Source organism: Nelumbo nucifera, chromosome 4, assembly GCF_055504915.1.
Source record: "Nelumbo nucifera cultivar China Antique chromosome 4, China Antique-T2T, whole genome shotgun sequence".
Taxonomy (NCBI): domain Eukaryota; kingdom Viridiplantae; phylum Streptophyta; class Magnoliopsida; order Proteales; family Nelumbonaceae; genus Nelumbo; species Nelumbo nucifera.
In genome coordinates, this window is record NC_142652.1 from 3,237,159 (window position 1) to 3,257,144 (window position 19,986).

At 38.2% G+C, this 19,986-nt stretch overlaps 1 protein-coding gene, 1 non-coding gene and 1 pseudogene across 2 annotated transcripts; 2 read left to right on the forward strand and 1 right to left on the reverse strand.

Annotated features, from left to right (window-relative positions):
• Positions 1-597: 597 nt before the first annotated feature.
• On the forward strand, positions 598-5,143 carry LOC104591830 (mitochondrial phosphate carrier protein 3, mitochondrial). Its single transcript, XM_010250881.3, has 6 exons — positions 598-1,174; positions 2,030-2,391; positions 2,488-2,531; positions 4,051-4,265; positions 4,353-4,477; positions 4,601-5,143. The coding sequence occupies exons 1-6, from the start codon at positions 869-871 to the stop codon at positions 4,662-4,664; spliced, it is 1,116 nt and encodes a 371-aa protein (XP_010249183.1). The 5' UTR covers positions 598-868; the 3' UTR covers positions 4,665-5,143.
• A 5,645-nt stretch (positions 5,144-10,788) lies between these two features.
• Positions 10,789-10,872, reverse strand: LOC148791964 (small nucleolar RNA SNORD36). Its single transcript, XR_016068744.1, has one exon. It is a non-coding gene; the product is annotated as a small nucleolar RNA SNORD36 (small nucleolar RNA).
• Positions 10,873-12,223: 1,351 nt separating this feature from the next.
• LOC104592011 (syntaxin-111 pseudogene) lies at positions 12,224-12,916 on the forward strand (annotated as a pseudogene).
• Positions 12,917-19,986: the final 7,070 nt, after the last annotated feature.

Consider the following 19,986-nt stretch of genomic DNA (forward strand, 5'->3'; position numbering starts at 1 on the left):
GTAAAATAGCAGAAACTCTTGGATTGACAGCTGCTAAGGTGTGCAATCGTTGCTATCACTGCCATAATTGCTGGTGAGCGCTTTTTAATTTTTTGCATTAAGAATTGTTGTTTGTATCCTTTCAATTAGAACGAACTAAAATATCATAAAAACTGAATTTTGAAAGTTAAGCTTAGAACTGTGCCAAATGTTTTGAAGAAATATATCACGCAATTGGTATATATTTTTTTTAAAGGAAACATATCACATAATTGTTACAGTTTTCATTTTCTTTTGAACATACAATCTGAAGATTCACATGGTTCACAAAAGTTCTTCTGCAAGGATTTCGCTTACTGGAATTACCGACAAATATAGTAGCCATGATCCTTTCATATACATATACATGGTAGTTTGTTGAGATTTTCTTAATGCACGGGCCATTTTAATAGTTTATATAAATAAGAGTAACACTCAAAAGTCAAAATAGGGAGAAAACTAAAAAGGAATTATGCTCGAATATTCCACACGTACTCCCCACGCCACACGAGCCGAAAAGAGGCAAATTGTCGCACGAGCTTCTCACGCTGATAAAATGAATGGGGCATTATCGTCAACACAGTAAATTACGCGAGAACAAATTGATTCCAGATTCCTAACATCCCGTATAAATGACGCGAAGGAAGTGGCCATGTTAACCTACTCGCGTTTCTTGCACCGGTGTCGGACAGGGAGAGATCGAGGGAGAGCCCCAGATTTCTCGCTTCCGAGCTTTTTCATCTCTCACCCTTCCTTTAGTCCCCCTTCTCACACGCATAGCAAACAAAAGCCTTCTCTTCTCTCAACCTCCTCATTCCCTCATCTCCAGTCCATCAAACCCTAACCCTAAATGGCACTCTCCGACAACAATTGTCAATCTCTGATCCCGAGCTTCCTCTACTCAACTTCATCATTAGCATCGCCATCTTCGAAGAAAACCCTAGATTTCATCAGCAAAAACCCTAACTTGCTATTGCCTTCAGCAAATGGAGTCTCATCGAAGAGGAGTTTTGTGATTCCATCTCCGAGCGAGCCGAGGAAGATCGAGATGTACTCGCCGGCTTTCTACGCCGCCTGTACCGCCGGTGGAATTTTGAGCTGTGGTCTCACGCACATGGCCGTCACTCCCCTTGATCTCGTCAAATGTAATATGCAGGTATCATTGCAATCTGAGTCGATCTATTGTTTCATTATTTGTTTCTGGGTTCTGCTTTTGGATTCCATTTGATCTGAAAGTTTTATTGCTAGATCCGTCATTGTCATGGGATTTTGGTTTACCTTTGACCATTCGATGTTATTCTAGAGCTTCTCATTCCTGTACATTGTTTTAATATTAATTCGAGTTTTACGTGCATCAATATAGGATTTGCTTTCAATTTCTTTTTGTCTGAACTTCATCACTTTTGGAGTGGTTTGGTTGTGTTTTTCCTTCACGTTTACTATTTGAGATGTTCATATTGGATTTTGTGTGTTAATTTTGAAGGTTTGTTTTGTGGTCTTTTCAAACAATTTCGTTTAGTCTCGTGAACTTTCAATTTATTAACATTTGAATATTTTTGAGCGGTGTTTTTATCATTTGACTTAAATGATGCCACCTGAATTTTTCACCCATTATTAACACTCTTGATTTGTTTTTCTTGATAATTGATAGCTACGAACGAGGAAACAAAAAAGCAATACCTTATTTTTTGTCATTGCTTTTATTTTGGGCATTGTCATGGGTCTTTTCAAACAATTTCGTTTAGTCTCGTGAACTTTCAATTTATTAACATTTGAACATTTTTGAGCGGTGTTTTTATCATTTGACTTAAGTGATGCCACCTGAATGTTTCACGCACTATTAGCACTCTTGATTTGTTTTTCTTGATAATTGATAGCTACGAACGAGGAAACAAAAAATCAATACCTTATTTTTTGTCATTGCTTTTATTTTGGGCATTCTTCTTTGTTTTCTCTCATTTCTATTTACTGGAGAATATGAAACGTTGAAGAGATTTGTTCAATTCCTCAGATCGATCCTGCAAAGTACAAGAGCATCTCCTCTGGATTCGGGGTTTTGCTTAGGGAGCAGGGATTTAAAGGTTTCTTCAGGGGCTGGGTGCCAACACTGCTCGGTTATAGTGCTCAGGGTGCCTGTAAGTTTGGATTCTACGAGTTCTTTAAGAAATACTACTCAGACATTGCTGGACCCGAGTATGCTGCCAAGTACAAGACCTTGATCTACCTCGCTGGTTCTGCATCTGCCGAGGTCATTGCTGACGTTGCACTTTGCCCCATGGAAGCTGTCAAGGTCCGTGTCCAAACTCAACCTGGGTTTGCCAGAGGGTTAGGTGACGGGTTTCCCAGATTTGTCAAATCTGAAGGTGCCCTTGGGTACGTCCGTCTATTGTTTATGCTTTCACTTTCTCTTTCTACAATGCATTTTATTATTGTAATGGTACCGTTTTCTTATTCTATGAAACCTTACAGGTTGTATAAGGGAATTGTTCCTCTTTGGGGGCGTCAGATTCCATGTAAGTTGAATATTTTCCATCATTTGTTCCTCAATTTATTTCTACAGTAGACAGAAATGTTATTCTTTTGGTGGGGAGTTAAGTCTTTTTACCTCCCCTTTGTACCTAAGCTTCACATAGTTTCATATCATTAATAAAGGTTCTTGTTATTGATAAAAAAAAGAAATGTTATTCTATTGCCTGACATCCGAACCTCTTCCGTCATAAAATATGGAAACTCTTAATCTCTTTGTATGAATTGTTAAATCTTTATGGCATCGGTGACCAACATTCTATTTATGTTAGAGTCTGACCGTCTTACATATACTAGGTCAGTGAATTAAGTTGAGCTAGGGGTATGTTAGAGTTTGGGACTTTTAAGAAAGTTCACTGCCAAATTTTGCCTTTTTAGATTTCCTTTCAAAAATTCCATTTTCTTGATCTGAATTCAAAGTTGCCATTATTTACTAGGAAAAGTTACAAGACAGAAGAGCCTCTCTCTCTCTCTCTCTCTCCTGTATTTTCCATTTTTTGGTTTTCTCATTTTCGTCTGATTAATTTGCAAATGAAGATAGTTGTGCTGCATTTTTAATTTATATTTCTTATTATCCTTTTCCTCTTAATTAGTTTTATACCATCATACTGTCATTGGCCCTATTTTCATCCCCCCTCTGTTTGCGCCCCATACAAAATGCTTTATGGAACTGCTTCCTGTCAGTATCTAGCACAGTTTGGTGCCAAAATCTTATGGGTCATAATTACAAATGTTTATATATTACTTATAACACAGTTGTCTATGTCAGCTTACTTTACATTGCTTCTCAACCCCCTTGGATTTTTTGTTGTTTTTTGGATTAAAAATTAAAATCAAACATGGGGCTATTTAAATTTACCCACAATCAATTCGGTTCACAAAATCAAATGTCAGCATCTTTTAACACCAGATCGTGCATTGCATGAGTGCATGGGTCTCTTCTAGTAAGATTTTGGCTTTCTTTTTAATTTACAATATATGCTATTTTTTTACCCACAGTCACTTTCCTTTCTTTTTAATTTACAATATATGCTATTTTTTTCTCATGGTAATCATTTTTGGGTTATTTTCCATGCAGATTTTATCAATTTATCTTATGTTGCCTAATTTTTAATCTCTAGATCTACATGCTATTCGTTATTTACTTGAGAAAATGCTGATACATTTCTGATACACCTTCATAATATTCTTTACCTTTTTGTAACGTAATGCAGTCATATTGTATTTCTCCATTTTTATATACAAGATATTGTAACCGGGAGTTGTAATTGATGGAAAATCTGGCACATTGTGATATTGGTTCTTTCAATCTGGCATTTTGGTGAATCTCAAGTTAATGAGGTAACAATAGTGGGGACTTTGGATATTGACAAGTGGCCAAGGGAACTAGGATTGATGGAAAACTTTCTTTCCTTTTTTTGGCTTCTTGGTTTCTACTTGAATTGCATTTAGTGGTCTTAATTTCTATAAGTTTCTTGGTGGTAAGGATGGTATTTGTTTCTGCAGATACCATGATGAAATTTGCATCTTTTGAGAACATCGTGCAGCTTATCTACAAACATGCTATTCCTACCCCAAAGGACCAATGTAGCAAGACTTTGCAGCTAGGTGTTAGCTTTGCTGGAGGCTATATTGCTGGTGTTTTTTGTGCTATTGTTTCGCACCCTGCTGACAATCTTGTGTCTTACCTTAATAACGCCAAGGGAGCTACTGTTGGTGATGTGAGTAATGTGGTGCCACCATTTTCTAGTATTCCTATCCCTCAATTTCTTCTCTTTATTATCTTATTTTAATTATGTGTCCTGCAGGCTGTGAAGAAGTTAGGGTTATGGGGTCTTTTCACCCGTGGTCTTCCACTTCGTATTGTCATGATTGGTACACTCACGGGAGCTCAGTGGGGTATTTATGATGCATTCAAAGTTTTTGTTGGACTGTAAGTTCCTTTTTCATTGAAATCGTTAGGTTCTATATTGTGCTGTTTACAGAATTGGTTCCCCTTTTCTTTCTATTTCTCTTGTAAATTGAATTGACAGTTGGGTTTTGTTTCAATATCCAGGCCTACCACCGGAGGTGTTGCCCCTGCTGCCCCCCCTGCTTCTGCTGAACTGGCAAAGATGTAAAACGTTGGCTGGTGATTAATGAACAACAGAATGCTGCTGCTTTTTTTTTTTGGTTTAGAGTCGGGAGAGTGGAAGGCTTATAGACGGAGGAGGGAGGACCAATAACTAGGTTGCTGACCCTGCAGGTGGTGAGCGTGTATTCTTTTTCGGTTCAGAGGACTGTTAATCTTGAATCGTTGATTATTTTGAATTTTTGGAAGGATGGTTTTGATTACATCCTTCAAACTCCATTTTAGGCTTTAAGAAGGTTGAGCAATGAGTACAATGGCCCTCAATAGAAGAGTGGGGCTCGATAATAATGGACGGATGGGGGCGGGGGAAAGGATTGGAAGTTTTATCTGTCCATCTATACATTAATCATTTCATCTCGAAATATATTTCCATTTCGTATGCAGGTCTTGTTATCCTGCGGTCGTGCCACCCCTTTTCAGTGGGTGCACGTGCTATAAATATATCTTCACCCCTTTTCAGTTATCTTATATCTATGGATTCTTTTTCGGTCTCACCGCTTGATACAACCGATAAAAAAGAAGTATCTTCAGCCGATACAGGGACATGCTCGAATATCATGAGTAACCCGTTGATAATAATTCGACAAACATCAGGAAAAGATCACTGAACAAATGAAATTAAAAACGCAAATTGTATCATAATGCACTGCGACGCAAATTAATAAATCATGTTATGGAACGAAAGGACATGATCAGATTTACCAAAAGGGAAAATTTCTAATAGTTACCCTATTCTTTAGGCCGAGTGCCTTTAAAATGTGATAATTTAGTATTCCAACTCTCCAAATGTGACAATTTAGTATTTGCTGTTAATCAACCATTAAGTGTCATGAGGAAAGATACAAAATGCCCTTCCAAGTGTCATCTAATTTTCTTTATCAACCATCTGTTAATAAGTGATTCCATTCTATGTGTTTCATTACTGGTTGATAAAGCAACATCTGTATAATAAATGCCCTTCAAGTTAAATGCATCTCAGTACTCATCAGTCTTTGAAGGGAAATCTGGGGGTCATTCACTAATAAACAAAGTGGTGTGGGTCATTAGCTCGGAGGTTGGAGGCCGTCCAAGCTGGTTCAACTGAATGTGTATTTTCCCATGCACAGTTCCTTGACCACAAGCATTTGTTATCACAACTAAGGTTCAAAGTATTGATACGATACGCATATCGGCCGTATCATATCGGTACTTAGAAACGGTCGAAACTCTTTTTTTTCAAATTTTGATTTTTTGGGAAGCTAAAAACATGGTTTTTTATTATTAAAAAAAAGTTGGGGTTCCAAAATAGGCGTTTCAGAGTGTATCTTTTTCTAATTATACGATACGAAATGCCCGACACGGGGCGTATCGTATCGATACTTTGAACCATTATCACAACACTCTGAAGCATCGGATGGTTGGCGACAGGTGGTGCCTTGCAGAGGCAACAATCAAGCACGTAATCGTCCAACCAATCCTCAATTTCAGTTTACCATACAAAATGAGCCATGGGAGGTCTCTTCACCTCCCATCGATGCTGAAGACATTGAACAATCATTCCTACCTCCTTTCTTAATACATGTAAGATTCGTTTTCTGAAAAGAAGTGGCTCCCAGTGTAGCGAGCTGTCGAACTCAACCCTCCATTTCAGCAACAACCCATCATCACCACCACCATGGCCGCCGGATGGCCGGAGTCGTCAGAGAGTTGTATTTGAAGGGCCTGAATCTCATTGAATCTCGAAGAGACTTCGAGATCATTCTGTATAGCAAGAACTTGGCCAAACCTATAGCTAAGCTGTTGCCATGAGATTCAGAAGAATCACAATCATCAGCATCAACGGTGAGGGAGTTGAAGCACTTGCAGACGGCGAGGCAGCAGTCGAGTGTCTTGGCATCTTGAATTTTGTTGAAGATGAGACATAAGAGTGAGTCATGTAGACGGTCGATGTGATGGTTTGGACTATTGAGAGCTTGGGCTCTGTTTCAAGAAGATGATGAACAATGTGTTTTATTTTCAAGGGTAATTTTGACATTTTCAAAAGTCTTAAATCACAAATGAGGTCACGTGATATACATAACTGACTGTCCATTAACGATAGGTTGAAATTCGGGCACTAGATTGTTGCATTTTAAAGTTCAGATACTAAATTGACACTCGGCCTAAAGTATAGGGTACCAATCGGGAATTTTCCCTTACCAAAAAAAAGGACATGGTCTCGTGATAGGCCTGGAGCCAAAGCAAGTTGACTAGTTGAGCAGAGCTTGGCAGAAAAGCTCACCAACATTATATGTACAGCTTATTTTCTTTTTTGCATGGTACAATACTTGAGCATATGGCTAAAACGCCAATACTAGTTCATGAAATAGTTGCACAATTCATTACCATTAGTGGAGTTGTAAAGAGACTGTAGATTTTTTTTTTTTTTTTGTAAAGAAAAATAAAACTAAATTATATTCATGAAAGAGGTTACATTGAACCCATGTAGGGGAAGCTGAAAAAGATCTACTCCCCTATTACACACTTTAGAAGCTATTTCATGAACTAGTAAATTTCTGTCTTATTTATAAAGAACCAAAAGGGGTTACACAAGATGGGATAGCACTTCCCACAAGATGGGTTAAAAAAGACATTCAGACGGGGATCTAAGATCTTCATTTACAATCCAATTGGCCGCTTGGTTGGCTTCCCTGAAGACGTGTCTTTACTGCACTCCATTCTTGAACCAGTCCTTTATCTCTAGGCAGTCTTGGATGATATTTTTCAATCTCCATGGTGAGATGACTTGACCCTTGACGCATGAAATAATAAGGCGGGAATCTCCCTCAATGGTAATAGGAAACTCTGAAAAAATTTGCTGCCAAATTATGTACTTCCCAAGCAGTCCATACTTCAGCTGCATTGATGGTGGAGAAACCGAGGGAGCAACCTTTGTAATCAACTATTTTACCTAAACGATTTCTCGATTCTCGCAATTGCCGCGATAGAACATAGACCATTTTTTGAACATGAAGCATCGAAATTTATTTTTATGGTTCTGGGGTCAGGGGAACTCCACTTGATATGCTTCCACTTCTTATTATCCTTTGCCATTTTAATGCACACTTGGTTGTCCCAAAATTCATTAAAAGCTTTAATTGCCCTATCCAAAATTTCTTGAGGTAAAGAGTTGTTATTAAATGTTTTATAATTTCCATTCTTTCATAAATACCAAAATATTAACACACTTTTCCTTTAAATTTTCTCCTTCCATAACATCCCTCTTATGAATGCTAATCTACCAATCTAGAAAGGAAGAGTTGAGTTCATAGGGACCAACAATGTTAAGGTTGGCCAATAACCAAATCTGTTTGGCTATGTCACAATTTTTAAAAATGACTTAAATCTTCTTCCTCACCATAGAAGCTACAATAAGTGTCAAGGTTAAAACCTCTTCTCTTTAGAAAGGATTTTGGTGGAAGCTTATTTGAGACAAGGAGAAACACAAAAACTGAGTTTTGGGGGGCAATTCAGATTCCAGACTTTTGATAGCCAACTAAATCATTATCACTGTTTAAGTTTGAACTACATTTAAGTTTGTAAGCTGATTTCATCGTGAAATCCCCTTTGGGGTTAATTCTCCAAATCGTCCTGTCTTCTTTTGGCCTTGTTGGGATAAAAATAGACAGAATCATATCCCAGATATCAGTTGGAACTAAGTTTGTCAATTTGTAATTAATCCACACCTTTCTATCATGATCAATCACATCACTCATAGGAAGGCTCTCATCATCAATTTACTGTAGAGATTATTTCAGCAAGAGTGGAGTCACTCCACCATCTATCACTCCAAAATTTTATATCCTTCCCATTTTCAATCTCCCACCCAATACCCTTTTTGAGTAGCTCTCTAGCACTAAGGCTTCCTCTCCAGGCCCAAGAGATATCTTTTTTCTCTTTGGCACTCCAGAAACTTTCTTTTGTAAGGTATTTACTCCTAACCACTTTGACCCAAAGATTACCCTCTTTTAAAATTTTCCTCCCCAACTTTGCAAGGCTTACTTCATTTACCAATTGGAGGTTTTTGAGACCTAAACTGCCCCAAATCTTTGGTTTACAAACTCTCTCCCAAGTTAACAAATGGAGGGGCTTTTTCTCACTAGAGTTAGACGAGAGAAAGTTTCATTGGGATTTCTCTAAATCTTCAATGAGATTTTGGGAGAGCTTAAAGAACCTCATTAAGTATTGTGGCATCATATTAGTTGTAGAATTGAGAAGAGTAATTCTTCTAGCTAAAGAGAGGGTAATTTTTTTCGAACTGTTAAGTTTGGTACTGACCCTATCCTAGGGATGGCAATTTCCCCCATCCCCAACTTCCCCGATCCAATGGGCTGGGGGATGGGGACTAAGGTTCTCACCTCGTCTTGACCTCGATATATATATATATATATATATATATAATTTAAACATTTTATTTATTTTAAATAAATTTAATTTTCAAAAAATAATGTAATCTAAAAAAAAAATTTTGGGGATTTGGGTCCTGGTTGGGGATCAGGGATAGAGGGATAATTTTATCCCCAATGGGGATTGGAGTCGAGGATGAGGGTTAATTTCATAATTGTGGTCGGGGATGGGGAACATGATTCCGACCCTGAACCCGCCCCGTTGCCATTCCTACCCTATCCTTGACAAACATGAAAGTGTTTTTAGTAACTCTAGAGTTAATTAAAGGTACCCCCAAGTAGAGGTTTGGTTTTGTTTGGATTGGAATTTTCATAATTTTTGTTAGGATTTTCATAATTAACAAGACATTTAGCTATGATCTTGTAAATCAAATTGCAGCAATTTTTTTATCTAAGGTGGGAGATATTTTTAATCTTCCTTCTCTTTTTTGGCGAATAAAAGAACCAAATTTGCACGATTCATTTCTCAAGGAATCTCGCCAGTATTATAAATTATAAAAGTGCACCATCGGATCATAAACATCTTCCCCTGCTATGTGCCAGAATTTTTGAAAAAAATGAGGGTACAGTACTCATCTAGTCCTTGAGCAAGATCAAATTTTTAATACGAGTATTGTATCTACATAGAGGTGTGTATTGGTACTGGCGTATTACTAGTAGTTCTATCTGAAATCCAGTTAGCGGGGAGGCTTTCAGTTCCTTATATAAGTTCAGTCTCCTCACTCGTTACCATCTCAATTCTCAAATGAGAAAAGCTGTATCTCAATTCTCAAGAGGCAATTCTTCAATTGAAAGTATATTCCCTTCTACATCCCCACCTAATAATAACTCATTTGATGACGATCTCCTTCCGCATTAGCTCATCCCTTGACAGCCATTTTTCATTTGTAATTACCATTTTCGAAGGGCAAAAAAATTCTTTGCAAGTGCAACAGGCATCCAAGGGCAAGACATAGAAGGAGAAAACAGAAAAACTGAACATTTTTTAATGGATCAAGTGGCTAAACGATGCAGAAAACTGGTAGAGCAAATTAATAGGGAAGACTGATTGCTCACCATAATATGATATGATACATCCAAATTGTGTCAATTGTGTTGTTTATCCCCTATTTTTTGAAGGAGTTTTCTTTTTTTTTTTTTTCAAAGATGCAGAAACCCATCAACCCCATGAGATATACAGATGAACGTTGGTGAAAAGGGCCAAAAGGCTATTTTTTGGATTTCTGACATGACAACAGCCACCAAAACAAGAGCCTTCTGATCTTGAGATGAAATTTTATTGACCAAATCCCAGTTCCAATTCACGTTTGGAAACCCATCTGCCAATTCCTCATGTTCATTGATGAGCTTTTGAATGGTGAGATCGTAGGCCGAGTTAAGCGAGTTAGCACCGGCTGTGGCCAGTTCGATCGATAGATCTCTACATCGCTTTTTAATTCCATAGGGTTAACACATACGAACACACACACACTAACTAGTAGTATGAGGATTTCTTTGATTTTCCTTCAATTAATTGGAACTAAAATCGGAAATAAAGCAAGCAGGAATGAACAAGAATTTCGCTCGGCCTCTTTATTTTAAACAAATACCCATGGTTTGGATTAAGAGAATCTTGAATGAGAAATAAAGCGAAACTAAAACTAAATAACAAACCCCCCAAAATGAGTGAAAAAGATAGAAACAAAGGTCTGAGCATCAGTTTTAAAAAGCTCGATATTTGAAGCTTCATGGAGATTTCTCTCAGCGAAGACAAATACTTCTCATCATCTGCTCAGACCCAGAAGACGAACCAAATGAGTTTTAAGAAAAGGGGGAAAGAATAGAGAAACACCAGAAAACCTGAAATTACAAAGAAGTCTATGCCTCCGCGTTAGAATTTATAGAGATTAGAGAGAGCAGATAAGTTGAGACCAAAGCGGGGGAACTGCCCCACGAAGCCCTAAACGGCTAAACCCCAAAGAATTTAGAAACCCTAATCGCAAGTGAAGTGAGCCGGTCTTCGAGATTCGATTATTCCAGATGCGTGGTTTAAGATGAAGTGGATTTGTACGGCTAAAAGTTAGGGTAAAATACAAAAATCTCCCCTAACGTTTTTTTATAATCATAAAAACCTCTCATGTAGTAAAAATCTCTCATGAATTTTTAAAATTCGACAAAAACCTCCCTTCCAGCAATGACCCAAATGAAAAACGTCAGACGGGTACATCAATTTTGCTCCTTTACCCTTTTATAAATTAGTTTGCATACATTTTTACTGAAATACCCCTACTGACTTGTTATCCTCTTTATCTCTCCTTTCAACCTCTTTTATCCTCTACCCTATCCCTGAATTCTTTCGTCTAAAGAGGAGAAAAGCTACAACTCTTTTAATCTTTCATCCAAACCTAAACGGAACATAGCTCTTTCCTTTTCTCCCTGAACTTTCTTTGTCGATTTCTTCCTCCTCTTTCAATCTCCCAAGAATCTGTAATTTTGTGCTAAGTTATGTTTCTCTTGTTTATTGCCCTACTTGACTTAAAAAAAAATCTATTTATTGAAACATAAAATTTTAATGTATTTTGGAGGTATGGACCTGTTGAATGATATAGAGTATTTTTCTTATAAAAAATCTTCAAACCAGCATCTGTTTGTTTTAATGGAATGTTGTTTTCAACACATAATTAATTAATGCTCACCATTCATTGGCCTGGCCGCCTGACATTGATAGCTCTAAGGTGATGCAATATACTTATGGTGGGGAACAAGATGATGTTGATCATCCGTATGAGGTTCCTATAGCCAACCACCCACCATTACCAGTCAAGGAAGCTAATGGGAACTAGGGCTCATTCTCATGAGTTTTTTGTACACGGGTTTCCAAATCATAAAGCACACAGTGTGTTGTAGATTTTCAGCCCTAGAATTTTCTATATACAGGTTTTCAAATCATTATTCGGTATAAATGCATCACTGTAAGTCATTTGTATATAGATTTCACTTCTAGGAAGGAAATTATTTCCAAATTTGGGTCCTTTAAATCGAAAAACATCTCATATAGCCATAATCTACTCTCGCAGCTGAAGCGTTCTCTCTTCCAAAGTTTTGTGATTCCAAGTTTCAACTGAGATAGAGAAAACAGAGCAAGATGAACGATTTGATAATAAAACCCTTCCTCAGCTATGTGGATCTGAAGAAAGAAGCCATGAAAGATCTGAAAGCTGGCAACGTCGACCTGGAGATGGTAGTGACGATGACGCAAAATCAAATAGACCATAGGAGGCCGAGATGGTGAAAGAGATTAGTTTCATCAGAGAAATCCTTGGCCGACTATAGCAAGCCAACAAAGAGAGCAAGTGCCTCCACAAGTCGGAGGCCCTAAAAGCCCTGCACACACGGACCAATGCTGATATCGTGGCCGTGCTTAGAAGGTGAGAAGCATAAAGTCTCAACTCGAGGGTATAGACTGCGCAACGTTGCCAATAGGAGGCTCTTTGGATACAAAGAAGGGATGCCGGTGGACCGCACAAGGACTTCGGTCACCATCAGGTTGCAGAAGAAGCTAAGGGAGCTTATGGACTTCCAGGAGTTGAGGCAGCGGATGATGGTGGCGTATAAAGAAATGGTGGGCTGTCGATATTTCACGGTAACAGGGGAGTACCCAGAGGAAGAGGTGATAGAGAAGATTATATCAAGTGGGGTAGGAACGACAGGGGAGGAGCTATTGCAGAGGGTGGTGTAGGAGCATGGGAGGGAGGGGAAGGTTCTTGAGACGGTGTTGGAGATACAAGATAGGCATGGTGCGGTGAAGGAGATTGAGGGCAAATATGGTACTTTATAAATTAATTGAATGATGCTTCAGGGTAATTTTGTACATGTTGACGTTTTCCGTTTGGTCATTGAAGGAAGGGAGATTTTTGTCGAATTCTTTAAAACTCTAGGGGAGGTTTTTGCTAAAATGAAACTATAGGGAAGGGTTTTATGATTGCTAGAAACTTCAGAGGAGGTTTTTGTATTTTCCCAAAAAGATATGGTAAGCAGGGAAAATCTATGATGCAAGAAAGACATGAAATTCAAAGAGTTTTGATGAATCAAAACCCATTTGTGAGGTTCTCTTGTCTTCTCCTAGAACCATTAACACTCATGCAATGTTTCCTCAGATCAGAGCAACCTGCAAAATTTCTTTTGTTTATGGTGACCCAAATGGATCTTTCAGAAATGAAGTCTGGAATGATTTAAAGCAAATACGGGCCTCTACGGACATGCCTTGGGTGGTGTTAGGATATTTCAATGAAGTCACCCATATAAATGAGAAACAAGGGGGTAAGGTAAAGCAAGGAAGTGCCTGGAAGGATTTCAAAGTGACTATTGAAGACTACAACCTGATTGATCTAAGAAGTTATGGGAATCAATATACTTGGTCGAACCACAGATCAGGAGCTAAGCTGATAAGGCAAAGGCTTGAAGAGTTCTAGTTAACTCAGAATGGAACGTGGTGTATATAGATGCAATAGTTTTTAATGAAGTTGCTATGGGCTCTAATCATAGTCCGATAATCCTCTAGTGTTTCCTTGGGTTGTGGAAAGGATTTCATCCATTCCGCTTCGAACTAGCTTGGCGGACCCATGATGGGTGTGAAGGCATAGTGAAGCAGGTATGGAGCCAAGCTAATGCAGTGAATTTGGGAACTTTGTTGGGCATATGCCGGAGAGAACTGAGAAGATGGAATAAACAAGTATTTGGCAAAACAACAGATAAGATTTGGGATATTAAATTCCAACTCCAAAGAGTTTAGTCTACAATAGATAGTGACACTGCCCAAGAGAAAGAGCTTCTCCAACGCCTTGACCGTGAGCTAGTGAGGGAAGAGATCCCGTGGAAATAAAAATCACAGATCACTTGGCTGAAGGAGGGTGGTTGTAATATAAGATTTTTTTAGCAGTCAACTCTTTTTCGAAGACAAAACAACAGGATCCTGTGCCTAAAAGACGATCAACAAAATTGGGTAAGATCCGAACAAGGCATTGAGCAGATCATCACAAACAACTGATATTCTCCCCTAATACCTCTAATACCATGAACGAAATGGTTGATAACATCAAGATGGTGCTCACTGATGAAGACAACAACGCACTGTGTAGGCCAATCAGTCATGAAGAAGTGTTCTCAGTAGTATCCTCAATTAGCAGTATGAAGGCCCTTGGCCCTAATGGGTACCCTGCCAGTTTCTTTAAGAGGTTTTGGTCCATAATAGGAGATAGTGTCACAAAAGCCATCCAAAAGTGGTTTGACAGTGCAGTAGTTCCAGAAGCTGTAAACTTCACAAGCATTGTACTCATTACCAAGTGTAAACACCCAAAAACTATCTCACATTATAGACCAATTAGTTTAACAAATGTGACATACCGAATCCTGGCTAAGTGCCTAGTAAACAGATTGCAATTGCTTCTCAAAGATGGTGGACGAGAGCCAAGGAAATTTCATTAAGAATATAATGATCTTTGACAATGTGGTCATTGCACATAAAACTTACAATTTTTTGAAGTCCGAAAGGAAAGGTAGGACATTCTACATGGCAATCAAATTTGACCTTAATAAAGCCTATGATAGGCTGGATTGGCATTTTGTAATTGAACTTCTCAGGAAAATGGGTATGAACCAACACTGGCTAAATCTTATCTATAGCTGCATGTCTTCGGTAAACTTCACTTTCAATATCAATGGAGTTCAAAGAGGAAGGGTGAAGCCGTACATCGGAATTCGGCAGGGTGACCCTCTCTCGTTCTACCTTTTCATTCTAGCAATACAAACACTCTCAGAGGCTATCCAAAGAGTGGTATCAGAATGGCATAATGAGCCACTCTGTATCAAAAGAGGTACCCCACTACTCTCTCATTTATTCTATGCTGACGACTGCATTCTTTTTGCTAGAGCAGATCTCCAAAATGCGGATATGATCCGATTGATCCATCAACAATTTTGCAATACTTCAGGACAACTAATAAATTACAATAAGTCAGAAATTTTCTTTAGCCGGAACATTCCAAGGAAGTTTTGCATGATGATTTGCAAGATGCTAAGAATGAAAGAACAGAATCTGAATTCCAAATATTTGGGGCTGCCTACTTTCATTAGTCATAACAAAACGGAAGTTTTCAAAGAGATGGATTGTAAATCTTCTCAACGGATAAGTGGGTGAAAACAAAAGCTTCTTACCCAAGCCAGTAGGAAAATTCTTATAAAAACTGTTGCCACGACTTCACCTATCTATTACATGAGCCACTTTAGAATACTAGCGACTGCCTGTGATGATATCAACCGGAAATTCTCAAGTTTCTTCTAGGGTCAAAAAACAAATGAGAGGAGATTACACTGGCTAAATTGGAATAAGCTCTGTCTAGTCAAATCTAAATGAGGTATGGGCTTTCGAAACCTAAAGCTTTTTAATTGGGCCCTACTTGGGAAAATGGCGTGGGGGCTACTAAATAGTCAAGATTCTTTGTGGGGAAAACTTTTTATATCTCTGTATTCAGCTAGATCACCACTACTAACTTCAAATTTCCCACCTTGTTCCTCCTGGCTTTGGCAAAGTATCACTTATGGTATAGAACTTAAAAACGGTCTCTATTGGCAAATCAGTTCTGGGGCCATAATACTTATTTGGGAAGACCCTTGGCTGCCTTCCTCTGAGGATTTTAAAATCCATTCCCCCAAACCCCAGAGATGTAAGGTCTCGAAAGTAAAGGATTTGATTTTGTGCAACCCACACTGTTGGAATCAGACAATGTTGACCAGTCTGTTCTCAACATCAAAGGTTGCATGTATCTTGGCTATATCGCTGAGTATGGAAGAGGAGGAAGATAAACTCATTTGGGCTTACTCAAAGGATGGTCAATACTCGGTGAAATCTAGTTTCCAAATTGCCTATAAGTTAAAATGAAGGAACAAGAAGGGTAGCCAATAACCGTATCGTAACACAAGCACCTCCATCTCTATGGAAGGAAGTTTGGTAGCTGGAAGTTCCTCCTAAAATTAAAAATTTCATTTGGCGGGTGTGCTGGCAGGCCATTGGTGTTGGTAAGGAGTTGAAATAGAGGCGAATTAAGGTTGATGGGTTATGCCCAAGGTGTGGGCAAGAGGAGGATGTGAAACACCTCCTTATAAGTTGTTCATTTGCGTAGGTTGTCTGGTTCCAATCCCCATTAGGCTTTATTTCTAAGAGTGTGGAATCCAAGAGCATAGGTATTTGGATCATGTTTTGGTTTCAAAAGACCAGCTACCCTGATGAAGATCCAGATACTTGGGCACCTCTGCAAGCAATCCTGTGCTAGCAAATTTGGAAGGCCAAGAATGATCTCATGTTTAAGGGAGAAAGCCAAGACCCGCTATCAGTAGTAAGGAAGAACACTAGTATGTGGAAGGAACTCTTACAACTTTCAGAACATTTGGAGCCAAAAACCAAAGCAAACAACAGATGGCACCCCCCTCCAAACCAATGGATGAAGGTGAATTTTGCTGCTAGCTTTGACGCATCCTCTGGGTGGGCGGGAATCGCCTGTGTCATAAGAAATCAGGAAGGGAAAGTTGTTGGTGCTCGAGGAGATCGAGTTCGTTGCCAATCAATTATTGATGTTGAAGGAAGAGTCATTCGGTTGGGCTACTGGGAAGCTCCAAAAGAAGGGCTAGATAGAATTTTGATGGAATCTGATTCTCTAGAAGCTATTTTAGCTGTCAACTCCAATAAACAATATGACTTTAACCCCCTAAAAAATGTATGGTCAGATATTTGTAGCATCTCAAGGCATTTTACCAAATTTAAAGTCCTCCACTGTGGTAGGAAGACAAATCGGGTAGCTCACCATTTAGCTCGTGCACCCCTTTCCCTCGGTTTTAATCTTTTGATGGCAAACCACTACTCTACTTGGTTTGGCCCATTTGAGTTCCTCTGTTTTGAAGATTTGTACCCCCCTTAATGTTATTTTAATAAAAAAATTTCAATCTCTATTATAAAAAAAAATCGATAAAGGGAAAATTCCTGATCAGTACCCTGCACTTTGGTTCGAGTGACAATTTGGTCCCCGAACTTCAAAATGCGACAATTCAGTATCCAAATTTTCAAAATGTGACAATCAAGTGCCCAAACTTTCAAAATGTGACAATCCGGTATTCACCATTAACTAGTCTGTTAATCAGCTGTTAAATGACATTTGAAAAGTCAAAAATTCCCTAAGAATGCCATCTAATTCTCTTTATCAACTATCCAAACATTGACAGTAAAATGAATAGCCCCAAATTCTAGATTCTTCTAAACAATCATCAACTTTTTTTAATAGAAGAGGCTAGGATTTGGGACAGTTCAGTTTTTTGTCAATGTTTGGACGATTGATAAAGAGAATCAGATGGCATTTGAAGAGCATTTTTGACTTTTCAAATGTCATTTAACGGCTGAATAATGGACTGATTAACGACAGGTACTGGATTATCACATTTTGAAAGTTTGGGTATTGGATTGTTGCATTTTAAAGTTTGGGGACCATATTGTCACTTGAGCCAAAGTACAAGGTATTGATCGGACTGGTTAACACCTGATTGATTCCAATTGATTGGTCAAACGCTTTTTCGGATATCATAACTTTTCCATATCATCACACAAACCCCGTGAACTATGATAGGTTTTGGGGCCAATAATGATGGACTTGGACTTTCAAAGTCATCATGATTTTATTTAGGGTAAATTTCTGAAACCTCCCTTTAAGTTCTTGACCATTGTTAAAATATCTATTAAAGTTTAGTAATTGCAATTATCTCCTTGAGCTTTCTTTTACAGTTGCAAGTGGACTCCTTTATAGAATCTTTGTAGATATTTTAAGTTTCTAAAATATCCATGCAGGTAATATTGAGTTTGGCTTCTATTGTAAAAAAAAAAAAATACAAACTCTATGAACAGCAAAAACAAAGAGAATTTAGAGTTGTAGCTTTACCTTTGAGTGATTGATATGAAGGGCAAATTTAGAAAATAAATCAATTTGAGAAAAGAGATTAGAAGGATTTGGGGCAGTGATTCATATGAAGAGAAAATTTAGAGAATAAACATTTTGATCAAAAGTAACCATATGAGTATTTTGGACATTTTTATGCCTCATGTTAGAGGATTCTAACAATGGGGGTCTACTTGCAACTGTGTCAAAAAAAATCAGGGGAGGTGATAAATTTCCCAACTTCAGGTTTTCAGCAATGGTCCAAAACTTAAGAGAAGGTTTTAGCATTTTACCCTTATTATGATATCGCATCATTAATGTTCGTGGTGTTCAAAGCAAAAATCCTGCAAGTACTCTGCATTCTGCCCATATGAACATCAAAAGAGCACATTGGGAACATACAAATACTCCCCATGAATACAAGATGCATGTATGGAAGATATTCTTGATGTATGGCTGGATTTCGTATTCTCATTTCAGCAGCCATGTGCGTATGGTGAGATGAAATCTTCTTCCATTCAATAGGCCCACGGGCTACTCCAATCCAATGGGCTCTAGATGATGGGCTATATTGGTGAGATTACTTACATCCTCCATTCTCATTGGTTTTTTTTAGGCTTCTTATTGGTTTCTATTGGTAAGAGTAGTATAAGATGCAAATACAAGTCTTAGTCTTAGATATATGTATATAACATTTTATAATTAGGAGTGTAAATGGTTCAAATTCGAATCGGATCAGGCAATATTTGAATTCGAATCCGAATAGAAAATTCGATTTGGTACCCGACGGATATTGAAAATTAGTACTCAAATTCGAATCCGATTAAATATTTGAATATTCGATTCCATTCGAATTTGACTAATTAATTATTTTAGGCAAGGTGCAAAGTATTGACACAAGCCGATAGGGCGTATTGGCCTGCATCGGTACTTTTTTTAGGTTTTATTTATTTTTTACAAAACCAGTTCATAGGGGTCGGTTTGAGGCCTGACTACCCTGTGAACCAGTGTCTTACCTGACACAACCCCTGGAGGGGCATATTGGGAAGCCATCCGCATGATACGTATCGATCGATATGTATCGATACTTTGAACCTTGATTTTAGGTAATTAATAAATATATAAATTATGTAAGACATTTAAATATTTTATATATTATATATAAGAATTAAATAATCAGTCAAATTCAGATATTTATCGAATTGAATCAGGTCATATCTGAATTCGATTCAATTATGTCAAATCTCGAATTCAAAATCAGATTTTCGAATACCATTGACCAAGGTTCAAAGTATCGACACATATCAACCCGTATCAGCCGATACGTATCATTCCGAGACCCCTCCAATACGCCCCTACATTAGGTGTATCGGGGGTCTGACCGGTTCGGGGGGTGGAAGAGACCTAAACCGGCCCCCTTGAACTGGTTGAAAAAAAAAATGATGTTTATTTGTATCGATATTTCGAAACTTGCCGTTGACACTTGACACCCCATTTGTAATGTACATATTTGTATTTGCACTATTCTTAAACAAAATATGATGTTTCTCATCTGGGTTAAGAGCTGCCAATCTAAAAAGTTGGTTTGGCGAGTAACTGAAAAATCGGCATCACGTGATACAAGAAAATTTGGTGCTTGAAGAAGTGTTCTTTTGCTCTCCGCCTTCCACTCATCTTATGGCTAAAGCCTTAAATAGAGAGGGGCGTGTCATGAATCGTACGATCATGGAGTTTGATTTAACCGGAAGCACTGCACTAGACGTTGTCATATACTCAATGCTGTTTGTCCACTACCACACAATCTTCCTTCCATCGCATTTGTAGTCGTCTAAAGACAAAAGAGCCTCTTACACTTGGCAGGCACAAGGCACAACCGCTCCTAGTCTTACCAGAATCAACACTCAACAATGATGGAAAAGCAACTTGAAGACTT